Consider the following 13,575-nt stretch of genomic DNA (forward strand, 5'->3'; position numbering starts at 1 on the left):
GTGGCTTGGAGGGGAACTTGCAGGTGGTGGTATTCCCATGTATCTGAGACCCTTGTCCTTCCAGATGGAAATGGTTGTGGGTTTGCAAGGTGCTGTCTAAGGAACTTTGGTGAATTTTTGCAGTACATCTTGAAGATAGTACACACTGCTGCCACTGAGTGTCAGTGGTAGAGGGAGTGGTTGCTTGTGGATGTGGTGCCAATCAAGCGGGCTGCTTTGTCCTGGATGGTGTCAAGCTTCTTGAGTGTCGTTGGGGCTGCACCCATCCAGGGAAGTGGGGAGTATTCCATCACACTCCTGACTTGTGCCTTGTAGATGTTGGACAGGCTTTGGGGAGTGAGGAGGTGAGTTACACACTACAATATTTCAAGCCTCTGACCTGATCTTGTAGCCACTGTGTTTATGTGGTGAGTCTAGTTGAGTTTCTGGTCAATGGGAGCTCCAGGATATTGTTAATGGAGGGACTTTCAGTGGTGGTAACACCATTGAATGTCAAGGGGCAGTGGTTACATTGTCTCTTATTTGAGATTGTGATTGCCTGGCATTTGTGTGGCATGAATGTTACTTCCAGTTGTCAGCCCAAGCCTCAGTATTGTCCAGATCTTGTTTTATTTGAACATGAACTGCTTCAGTATCTGAGGAGTCGCGAATGGTGCTGAATTTTGTGCAATCATCAGTGAACATCCCCACTTCTGACCTTCTGATGGAGATGGTTGGGTCTAGAATACTACCCTGACAAACCAATTATATCTGCCTGCTGGCCATGAATATTGTGAACTCAGGAGCATCATGCCTTAATTTCCTCAGAAAGGAGGCTGATAGGAGAGACACCCTTCTGGCATTGGGATTCCATATAGATACAGGTTCAGTAATTCAGAGGTTGATACCATGAAGGAGTCTCCTTCTTAGTCTCTTCCCTCACCTGAGGTATGGTGGCCCTCAGGTTAAATTGCCACCAGTCATCTCTCTCTAACGGGAGAGCAGCCCTACAGTCTGGTATGACTATGGTGACTTGACTCGTCTTGAATTCAGAGGTTAATCTATTGGCGGTATGGGCTGGGGTATGGAAGGAATGCAGTTTTCAAGGGTTTGTGAAAAACTCAGCAGAGATCCTTTTTGGCTAACTTGAATTTTCTTGCAGCATTTATTTATAAACATACATTTGATGCAATGTTTTATATACTATCAAACCTCCAGCATCATTAATCACAATCATTTAGATATGCTGCTTTATAATGATACTGACATTACGCCATCTATTTCACAATGCATTACTCTGAAGTGGAAACTTTCTTTCATACGCCATCTCTCTCTGCCAGGACCCAAAACCTAGTTGCCGTAGACAAGGATTTCCTGAGGCCAGTCCTAAGGTGAGTGCCTGGTGCTCCTTGTTGTGGGTCAGGAGAAATCAGTACCTATATCTCTTAAAGATGTTTCCACAGTTTTCATGGTAAATGTCTGAGGTATGGTAATTTCAAGATTTACTTATATAGATATGCATAGCGGATTCATCATTAGAAAAGCAGATTAAAATAAATTGAAATGAGCTGAACAGGTAAGTGCTAAGTTCTGCAATGTAGTGCAAGTAGCTGGAGAAATAACTGTAGAATACGTAGCTTTGTAGGTCGACCTGGAAAATGAGTCAGAAGCCCACTTTCTATTTTTCCCCATTTATATGTCCATTATAAATACCAAATGGTCAGCCAACTCACAGTCAGCAACGAAACCATGGTGATTGTTGCTAACTTTGAAAGAGGACACAGTGTTTATGGACTACTGCCCCTAGGTCACAACCTCATTGGGTCAATTATCTGGGGTCAATCTCTGAGTCAGTAATGGCAACTGTTGAGCAGAGATTCTGGTCCAAAGGTGATTGTTTTCCAAAATCATTTGTCAATGGCACAGCATTTCACTGCCCCGATTGGTTGATCTTTCAGTGCTGTGATTGGCTGTTCAGTTTAAGTCTGCTGATTGGCTAACTGGGGACTTCCTTGGAACTTGTAAACAGTTGAATGTTTTTCCTGTCCCAAATCCTTGTGTATATTAAAAATGGTGACTGCCTGAGTCTGGTAGATCCTTCACAAGTTTGCATCTAGATAGAGATCAGCTTGGTAGTTGGTAGGGTTAAGCTCCACCATTTTAGGGTCACTATTGGCCCAATTCCACCAAGCGATTTCAATGAAAATAAACCCAAACAATTGTTAGGCAGCAAACATTCAAACACAGACTAACCATATAGATCCAATCTGGCTGTACAAGATGCTATTCCTGCTTCATTTTTGGCTGACACAGTATACCATCCAGCATCTTCCTTCTTGGTTGGCTGAATCAGGAGACAGACATAGCCTGTGGTATCCTGCTGTATGCTGGTAAGACAAGTGCCATTAATTCAGTTAAGGGAATGTAAAAATAAACTGGAAGACTTATTGGTAATTCATACTGTTATCCTGGGGCAATGTATTTCAGGTAAGATAACACAGATCATCACATAAATAGATCAATTTATTTTTCACTTTCACTGTACCGTTAAACTTTTTGAATTTTAGAAAAAAAAACAATGAAAGAGAGAGATAGTTAAATTTACACTTAACATCACTTTTCAACTCATATTGCCAACGCTGAATTGTCTGTCTCAAATGTACTCCAGTTAGGAAGAGACTTTTCAGGTAATAGTTTAGTCCAGGGTAATACAAGGCTATCCTTTCTGTAATGACTGTACACTGTGAAGCTCTGAGTATTTTTTACAGGGCCTCTATGCTTATATCTGTAAATGGTAAGTTTAATCTTGGAGTTCCATCGGATCCAAGGTGCTCAGGGGTTTCTTGGATCTTCCTGGTCACTATTCAAATCTACTAAATTTAGATGTTTAAAAACAGAGGTTCACCTCAACAACATCTCCAAAACACTGCAATTTTTACATGGTGAGAGCGCTTTTGAGCACTATCAGCAAGGACTTGCTTGTTCGATCTCTGAACTGTAGTCAACAATTTCAGGTGAGCGTATGTCACTGTAAATATGCCTTAACATGTGACTTTAGGCATCTTGGCCACTGACAGTGTATCAGAAATTCAGATGGGACCAAAATGGCAATGTAATTAAATGCTACATGTCCAAATTTCCAAGATGCACTCCTGTCAAATACGGTTCCTCATGGGAGTATCATAGAATCCATACAGTGTAGATCAAGGCCATTCAGCCCATTGCATCTGCACAAGCCCTCCAAAGAGCATTCCATCCAGAGCCACCTATCCCTACAACCCCGCATTTACAATGGCTAATCCACGTAGCCTACACATCCTGGACACTGTGGTCAATTTAGCATGGCCAATCTGCCTGCAATCTTTGGACTGTGGGAGGAAACCGGAGCACCTGGAGGAAACCCATACAGACACGAGGAGAATGTGCAAACTCCACACAGACAGTTGCCGAGGGTGGAACTGAACCCAGGTCTCTGGTGCTGTGAGGCAGCAGTGCTAACAAATTTGCCACCTTGCCACCCCTATAGAGTAATTTTGTCTACCAAACCACCATCACATTAACAGCAGCTATTTCATACTATACATCGTAGCCTGGACACACCTTATCCTGTCCTTGTAGGGAGAGATGGTCTCATTGTCCTTCTTCCAGAAGATCATCGGAGGTGGCATGCCCACTACTCTGCACTCTATTCTGACTGGGTGGCCCTCTGGCACTCCTGTGTTCCGCAGTTTCTCGATAAATACAGGTGCCTTTGTAATTTCCTTTGCTGTAAAACCAAACCAAGCAAATGGAAACAGAAGACAAAGCAAATAGTTTAGAACATTAGATGTGACTTGTCTATCAGCTTTACATGATGTTCCCTGGCCCTGTTTTTGCTGCACAGATACTGACTGCTACCTCCTGTTCTTTCTCACATGGAGGCAAGTTGGGAGTTGTTTAAATGTTTTAAACTAATGGCAATAGGCTGCAGCTAGAGAACTGGAGGAATGCTTGGGGATACAGGTACTACCACTTTTCTTCTGAAATGGAAAACCTACAATTTGTTAAAATCAAAGAAACAATCGACAAACTTTTCAAGGGACACTGCAATACCAAAAAAAAACTGGCAATAAGGAGTGCATAGATACACAATGGGAGAATGTAATCTTATTTTCAGAACAGGATAAAATTAGGAGTTGACCAGTACTGTTTTCTCCAGCTGGGAAGAAGTGGATTTATGGAACTGCAATGCAGCATTTTAACCCATTTAGAAATATTCTAATCTCAAAAATTTTGTGGCATCTGTTCTCATGTGTGAGAGATGTATCTAATACAAAATAATGTAGCATACGATTAGATTTGGAGTTTACACTTTTTTTTGCAATATGTTAATAAAATTCATACTCATTAAAATTTCACATTGCACAACAGATAAAAGCTGTAAATTCTCCTGTCTTACACAATGCCTTGTGAAAGCCTTCATTGGATTGACAGAACAGAGCAGTGTGACCCAAACCAACATTCACATTCAATGGAAAACATCACTTGCACTTAAATTAGTATTTAGCAGGGAATGTTTGCTGGCAGGAATCCAGTGTCAATGAGAAAGTCAGAGTCGTACTGTAATTCAGCTATTGAAAGTATGAGTAAGTGAAAACACACACCCACAACACATTCCTGTTGTAATAGTCTGTGAGAAGAATTGAAGAGAGCAGTCTGCTTCTGAGATAGTAGGAACTGCCAATGCTGGAGAATGTAAGATAACAAAGTGTAGAGCTGGATGAACACAGCAGGCCAAGCAGCATCAGAGGAGCAGGAAAGCTGACGTTTCGGGTCCAGGCCCTTCTTCAGAAATGGGGGAGGGGAAGGGGAAGGGGAAGGGGAAGGGGATTCTGAAATAAATAGGGAGAAAGAGGGAGGTGGATAGAAGATGGATAAAGGAGAAGATAGGTGGAGAGGAGACAGACAGGTCAAGGAGGTAGTCAGTCTGCTTCTGAAGCATGTTTGTTTTAGTTGTTTTACTGACTTTGAAAGATGGTTTTGGGGCTATTAGTACATTTTCCTGCCTTGTTTATACATGGGTTCATGTAACTGCCAAGTCCCAGAGATTCTCCTCATACTTGTGTCCCTTTTAAGAAACTTACACTCAAAAGAAGAAAAAATAGTAAACCACTATTTCAGGTCTCTCAATGGCAATAGTGAGGGGTGAGGATTTGCAAGGCTTTCTGGCTGCTGTACAAAAGGAATCAAAAAACCTCATATCCTTATGAGCTTCCTTGATGAATCTGAAAGAATTAACACACCTTCCTAGAAGGCACAAGATTGTTAACAGCCTTGTTTAATGTCCTTTAACCTGAAGGGACCATCCAACAATTTGCAATGGATTCTGTTGTATTTAATGCAAAACACTGAAAACAAAATCAATTGAACATTGTTATGATCCCAGCAAATACTATATTCCACACAGGAACCCGGCTTAATAGATCACAATTTTATTCTTTTGGGTTAAACAAAGTTGCCTCTCATTGACCTATAAACACTCACTGCTGCAGGTTTTGCTTAACAAACAAAGCAAAGGCTAATACAAAAGGAATGAAGATAAAATTGTTTAGATTATTCTATCATCTTATAATATAGATTCAATACACAGTACAAGTATAATCCCATTCATTCCCAAAACTCTCCTTTATAAAATTAAAAACAGAACAGCTTCTGTATATTGTCCCAAACACCGCTGGTACAGTTCTTAAAACACCTTTTGTGTGATGCTTACACAGTATTCCTATAGCTAACACCTCGGTGGATTTAAAGTCATTTGGGACTTAAATGATTAAAACTGGAACTGCAAATAGCTTCCTTCTGGAGCAATCATACAGTTGAGCTACAAAGCATTCAGCTTAAATAACCACTTTTGGGTTTATATCTGGTGTGGAACCATTGTGAACTGTTCATTCTAAGGACCTGTTTCAATATATCCTTCTCAGGAGCACTGCTCTACACAGCCGTTCTCTTCCAAGACCTTCATAGGCCAATATATTACCTAAAGTCAAAAGTGAAACTAAAAGTCTTTCAGTTATGGGTGTTTCCCTTCAGTTTAAAAAAAACCTAGATTATGAAACTCTTGGCCCCATTATTTACCATGCTGTGTCACAAACAATCTAATATAAACAAAATGCATTAGTGCACAAATCCATTCACTCTACTGCCAGACTTCAAAAATGTTTTTAAAAGAAACCACCATGGTTAAAGTAATACTTAAAATCAACTATTAATTTCAGACACACAGAAAAAGCCCTCTTGTTACTAACTCAAAAACTGGACCCAGACTCACCCCAAATATCATTAAAAACAGTACATATAAATCCACAGTTTACTTCACAACATTTAAGTCTATCCCATGCATAGGTGGTAAAACTGAGCATCGTGATCCCAAACCTTGCACCCACCAGCAAGCACACAAGCAGAGGCAACAAATCAGGTTTTAAAACAAAAGCTATACAACTTGAAACAAAAAACTGGGATTCCTGTTTAATGTCCAAAGGCAATTGGAATGAGTTCATGGGATTACTGACCATGTGGCATGTGACTCAATGCCCTTGCTACCATTTTTGTGCAATGGTATCAGATTTAGCCAGGAACTTGTCCAACTTCCTTTAGAAAACTTGCTGCAAATCCACACTGATCAGATGAACTGAAACTTAGTCCAAAGATTCAAGACTTTCTGCAACAAAAGAACTCCTCACATCTAATCTAGTCACCTGTAATGTATACAGACAGCTCCTAATTCTCTCTAACCTATTTAATTCAACAGTTTGACAGAACGCTGGGGGAAATTACACAAGTCTACACAAAATGACTGATTAAAGATTTAGCAGCCATCTTTGGTTTGTTCACCACATTTGCATCACTTCTATGATCCTTTGATCTTTTGCTTATAAATTCTGTTGTTGATGCCACCTGTCTCACTGACACCTGAAGAAGCAACATTTGGCACACAAGTTCCGAAAGCTTGTGTCTTCAAATAAACCTATTGGACTATAACCTGGTGTCTTGTGATTTTTGACCTTGTCCACCACAGTCCAACACTGGCACCTCCATATTAAAATTACCAGAACTCTGTATCACTTCCCTTTATTTTCTCCAAGAAAAGAGACATACCCAAGGCATAAAGCATAGGAACATCAGCTGCATTAAGACTGGGTATCTGTGTGGGTGCTGTAGGATTTATCTGAATTTACCTTATTCCTGGTACAAAATGTTATGATGGTATTCTGGTAGCGAATTCATGCAGTAGAGCTATTTAATCTCAAGTGCCAGATTAATTACTATTTAAATTCTATTTTCAGCATGCATGGGACAATAAAGATGTTGATATGTAAACAGGATTACAGCAATAATGATGAATTGTTCTCCTACTCTCCAAACACTTACCCTAGTAATGATTTCCAGGCTGCTCTCCTCGATTGGGGAATGGGTTTTTAATCTTTGGTTTCTCAAGCAATGAATGATCATTCAGCAGAGATAGTAAGTTCTGCTGATGCTGGAGTCAGAGATAACACAGTGGGGAGCTGGAGGAACACAGCAGGCCAGGGAGCATCAGAGGAGCAGGAAAGTTGATGTTTAGGGTCCGGACCCTTCTTCAGAAAAACTTTCTAAAACTTTCTAACTTTACTAAAGTTCCAGGACCTTTCCATGATGAAGAAATTTCCAGTGGGTCTCGCGAAAGAACAGAGGAATTGTGTCTTGTCAATTTTCATTTTGGATTTCTTTGTGCTTGTTCCTGTTCTGCCCTTTCTTCATTATCATTTTCTAAATCTGATCAAAACCTTCTATCTCCATGACAATTAGTACCAACATATTTACCTCTCCTTGTATGAGAGGAGGAAGGAAGGAGGGACTGGGGATTTGGGTGTGTACTATTTGGCCAATTGTTCTGGTGGTGTCCACAGCAGCCAATGAGACACATAGATGGTCCCAAATAGACAGGCTGCACACCTGGTCATGTATCATGGCGTCCTCAGAAGCTGGACTAACTCCATCAAATTGCATGGGGTCTGAAATCACATCCCTGCATTGCAGCTGGCAGCATCAGGACTGCTGTGGGTAGACTCACTGTTAGCTCCTTATCCCACATGTAAACGTTGCTGCCAACATGATGGTGCAGGAATTCCAGGATCAGTTCTTGCCCACCTTGATTTCTACCAGCCTGCTTCTGTTCCAACATGGATGGAGGCATGGAAATCTAGGTCAACATTTCAGGTTAATATGCTTTTGTCAGAATTCGGTTAAGATTAATTATGATTCCCTCTCCCATTGATGCTGCCAGACTTGCTGAGCATTTTCAACATGTTCTGTTTTTATTTGAGTATTCACTGTGTTTGGCTTTTGAGTTATTTCCTCTGGTTGGGCAGTTCAGAACAATTCTTGTATAAATAGAGCTACACGGTTCAGGAATGAAATCAGGAAACCCTTTATCATGCAAAAAGTATTGGAAATCTAGAATTACCTCCTCTGTGAATGCAGGACCAAACTAACATTTCCAGTCTGAGATCCCCATCCACATTTTGGAAAATCAGATCACAACGCTGGGCTTCTCCTCCCAGCTTACAAGCAGAAATTGAAGCATGTGGGCCCAGTACAGAAAATAGTGTAGTGTTGGTCTGAGGCAACAGAAAGGCTCCTACAGGCCCACTTAGAATCAGTGAAATGGTCCATTTTCAAGAACTCAGCTGCCAACTTAAATGGGTATGCCACTACTGTTACAGACTTCACTAGTAAGTGTACAGAAGGCTGTGTGCCAAAGAAGTTAATCCGAATGTTCCCCAACTGGAAACCATGGATGAACTGGGAGATCCACTCCCTACTGAAGTCCAGATGTGAGGTGTTCAAGTCGGGCAACCCTGACCTCTACAGGAAATCCAGGTACAATCTTCATAAGGCCATCAGAAATGCCAAGAGGCAACATCAAATTAAGTTTGAGACCCAGACCAGCCATACAGACACATGTCATTTGTGGCAAGGCTTACATGATATAACGGGCTACAAAGCGAAGTCAAACAGAATGGCAGGCAACAATACATCCCTACCCGACAAGCCCAATGCATTCTACCTCACTTTGAACAGAAGGGCAGTGAAACAATGTCATCTGTCTCAACAGTCTCAGCTGCACACCTGTACCCACAGTCACCATTGCAGGAGTTAGATTGGCCTTCTTGAGAGCAAACCCACAGAAAGCAACTGACCAAGATGGAGTCCCCTACTGTGCATGCAGATCTGTGCGGACCAGCAACAGGAGTGCTGACAAACATCTTTAACCTCTCCTTGCTACAATCTGAAGTCCCCAGCTGCTTCAAGAAGATCACCATCATCCTAGTGCCAAAGAAAAATCATGCAGTGTGCCTCAATGACTACTGCTCAGTGGCTCTGACCTACATAATTATGAAGTGTTTCAAGAGCTTAGTTGTGGCTCACGTCAACTCAGCCTACCAGATAGCTTTTATCCCTTACAATTCACCTACCAGCACAACAGGTCTACAGCAGATGCCATCTCCCTGGCCCTATATGCATGCCTGGAACACCTGGACAACAAGGATACTATGTCAAGCTCCTACTTAATGACTACAGTTCCGTCTTCAACACCATAATTCCAAACAAACTCATGTCTAAGCTCCAAGATGTAGGTCTTGGCTCCCTCCTCTGTATTTGGATCCTTGACATCCTGACCATAGACTGCAATCAGAAAGAATAGGTGACAACACCTCCTCCGCCATAATCCTCAACACCAGTGCCCCACTAGGCTGAGCACTCAGCCCCCGACAATACTGCTTATACATTTACGACTGTGTGGCCAAATTCAGCACCAATTCCATTTACAAGTTTGCTGACAATACCACCATTGTAGGTCAGATCTCAGATAACGACGAGACAGAGTATGGGGAAGAGATTGAGTGCTTAGTTGCATAGTGTAAAGACAACAATCTCTCCATCAACGTCAGGCAAAAGAAAGGAGCTGGTCATTGACTTCAGGAAGTGGAGTGCTTCAATGGTGTTGAGGTGGAGATGGCAGACAGCATCAAGTTCCTGGGAGTGACAATCACCAACAATCTGTCCTGGTCCACCCACGTTGATGTAACTATCAAGAAAGCACATCAATGTCTCTATTTCCTCAGGAGGCTGAGGAAATTCAGCATGTCCACAAGGACTCTCACCAATTTTTACAAATGCACCACAGAAAGCATCCTATCTGGATGCATCACAGCATGGTATGGCAACTGCTGTTTCCAAGACAGCGAGAAACTACAGAGAGTTGTGAATACTGCCCAGTCCATCACACACACCAGCCTTCCAACCATTGACTCCATCTATATTTCCTCCTGCCTTGGGAAAGCAACCAACATCATCAAAGACCCCTCCCACCCCGGATATACTCTCTTACACCCTCTTCCATTGGGCAGAAGATGTAAAACTTTGATCACACGTATGAACAGATTCAAGAACAGTTTCTTCCCCGCTTTTATCAGACTTTTGAATGGACCTCTCAAATATTAATTCTGATCTCTCTCTCTGCACCTTCTCTGCAGCTCTAACACTGTATTCTGCACTCTGTTCTGCTACCCTAATGCACTTTGTGTGGTATGATCTGTCTGTATAGCACGCAAAACAACACTTTTCACTGTATTTCAGTACATGTGACAACAATCAACTAATAGATTAATCTGATTAATATCAGATTAATATCTTAGATACACGTAACAAGGGATGTAGAACAAATGAAGTGTCTGTGTGGACTAGTTGTGAGTTAATATCAGCCACATGGAGTAAAAAACCTGATAAGGCACTGAGAGAAACTGAGGGGAGTAGGGTGGAGTGGAGGAAGAGTAGCAAGGTGATGAGTGGAACATGGGAACCAATTTTGCAGCTCATGGATCATTGGATTTGTCCCTTGCTGGAGTCTTCAGAGATCTACAGGACTGTGTGCATGGATGGTACTCTGATAACATCTGTTTAAGCATGAGAGGTATTTGGAATGTACGCAAAACTATGAAGTGAATGATAGCCAGGTAAACTTCAGAGCAACCCTTGAAGACAGAGGATTTCAAGCATTGATGCAGCATTGCCCATCAATATGGTATCTGCCTCCATTGAGAGTTTGGATTCCAGATGATAAAAGGCAATCATTTCTGGATTACAGAGGCCTAGGGATTGTTGAAGAACATACCAAGTAGGAACAGGCGTAGGCCATTAAGCCATTCAAACCTGCCCGGTCATTTATCAACATCATGTCAGATCTGACCCAGGTCTCAACTTCTGCTTTGTGCCATAGCCCTCAACTCCTGGATAATTCAAAAACACTTTAAATAATTCCAGTGATCCAGCCTACAGTTCTCTGGGGTACAGAATTCCATAAATTTGCTACCCACTGAGAGAAGAAATTCCTTCATGCCTCTGTTTTAAATGAGCTTCTCATTATTCTGTAACTATGTCTGCTCGTTTAAGATTCCCTCACTAGTGGAAATATCTTCTCAATATCTGCTCTGTCAATCACCCTCAGAGTCCTGTATGTTTCAATAAAATCACTCCTCATTATTCTAAACTTGAATGAACGAAGGCCTAACCTGTATAGCAATTCTTGTTAAGACACCCCTTCATTGCCGAAATCAGCTTATGAATGTACTTTGAACTGCCTCAAATACCAACATAATTGGTGACTTCAGTCCTATTAGTTCATAGAATCCCTACAGTGTGGAAGCAGGCCATTCAGCCCCTCAAGTCCACATTGCCCCTCCGAAGAACATCCCACTCAGACCCAACCCCTTATCTTCTTCCTGTGACCCTGCATTTTCTATGGCTAACCCACCTAGCCTTCACTATGGTCAATTTAGCATGGCCAATCCGCATAATGTGCACATTTTTGGACTGTGGGAGGAAACTGGAGCACCTGGAGGAAACCCACACGGTCACAGTGAGAATGTGCAAAGTCCACACAGACATTCGCCCGAGGGTGGAACTGAACCCGGGTCTCTGGCGCTGTGAGGCAACAGTGCTAACCACTGAACCACTGTACCACCAAATATTTGTTTGTCAAATTTGTCAAGTACTTTGTTCCACATGACAGGCTGTTATAAGACATTTCCTCCCATTAGCACCGTGCTTATCTATTACCTTTGGGATGTTTATAGAGTCCTCCACCATGAAGACTAATACAAAATATTGTTTTTAATTATCTGCCATTTCCTAGTTCTCTGTTATTAATTCCCCAGTTGCATCCTTCAAGGGTGTCACACTCACTTTAGCTACTCTCTTCCTTTTTATATACTTATGAAATGTTGCTGTTTGTTTTTACATTCTCAAAAATCACAAGACACCAGGTTATAGTCCAATAGGATACAAGCTTTTGGAGTCTCACTCCTTCTTCAGGTGTCAGTGAGAGAGGTGGCATCACCCCAGTCTAACACCAGCACCTCCACATCATTTTTATATTCTGGCCAACTTGCTTCACAGTGACACTGAACTCCTGCACCTTCCTCCCAGTCTCTCAGTTCTCTCATAAATAACTTGACTGCAGATTCCATGCTATCTGCTACCAGAAAAGTCTTTTGCCTTTGTGAACGCACAGCGAGCAGGACGGGGAGGGGGGAGTAGACAGATGGAACAGAACCCGCCAGTCAGATGATTGTATAAAGGACAAGATCAGGACTGGAGGATACAGCTAGCAAAGTGACAGGGCTAATGATTGACTTGTGTTAATGTTCAGAGAAGTAAGTAGCATAAACAGCGAGGAAGCAGCCAGTTGATCAATCTGGTGATGTGTCATCAGATAAAAGCATCATCTAACTCACAGGCATCTTACTGCCCTGTCTGATTATAGAATCATCGAACATTTATAACAGACTAAAATTCTGAGCTCACACTGGAGTGGTCTAATGGGGGACAGAGGTTGCAATGCAGGTAGTGTTGGGATTTGGCAGCTTCCTCCAATACCCAATGTTGCCACAAGATGGAGCCTGATCAATCTAACCACACTAATTTAAAAATAATTGTAGGGCTGGATTTTCTGAGGAGTGGTAATCTAATGCCTCCACAGACAGCTTGAATTTACCATGAAAAAGCTGCAAAATAAAATACATGACTAAATACAAAAGGAGTGCAATACAGTGTACAATTTCCGAGAGCCAAACAGTCATTATTCCAGTGTGAGTGGGAATTGTGCATGGGAACTGTGCATGGGAACTCCATGAAATACAAGAACTTACCCGTAATTGAATACACACCAGTCCGATCAGTTATTTTAATCAACCTCTCCAGACCTGTTACAACACACCTCTGGAGCAGGTGGGATTTGAACCTGGGCCTCCTGGCCCAGAGGTAGGAACACCACTACTGCATCACACGAACACCATCCTCTCCCACACCGTCATGATGGGATTCAAACCCATATCCCCAGAACATTACCTGGATGTCTGGGTCTCTGGACCAGCAACAATACCACAAAGCCATCGCCTCCCTACAGTGGTCACCATTAGACATGCTTTTCACTCTGGACGTGTGACATTGAATTCAAATTCTGCCATCTACCATGGTGAGATTTGTACCCGTGCCCCCAGAAAAATAGCCTGG

General features: G+C 42.0%; 1 protein-coding gene across 3 annotated transcripts in view; it reads right to left on the bottom strand.

Annotated features, from left to right (window-relative positions):
- The window catches only part of mypn (myopalladin), a 247,250-nt gene that overhangs the window by 2,862 nt on the left and 230,813 nt on the right, over positions 1-13,575 (bottom strand). For all 3 annotated transcript variants that reach the window (XM_048609091.1, XM_048609092.1, XM_048609093.1), the window contains 2 exons: positions 3,580-3,745; positions 2,233-2,366 (listed from right to left, as the gene is read on the bottom strand). In XM_048609091.1, the coding sequence (XP_048465048.1) occupies positions 2,233-2,366; positions 3,580-3,745 (300 nt within the window). The remainder of the gene's footprint in view (positions 1-2,232; positions 2,367-3,579; positions 3,746-13,575) is intronic.

Source organism: Rhincodon typus, chromosome 20, assembly GCF_021869965.1.
Source record: "Rhincodon typus isolate 14 chromosome 20, sRhiTyp1.1, whole genome shotgun sequence".
Taxonomy (NCBI): Eukaryota; Metazoa; Chordata; class Chondrichthyes; order Orectolobiformes; family Rhincodontidae; genus Rhincodon; species Rhincodon typus.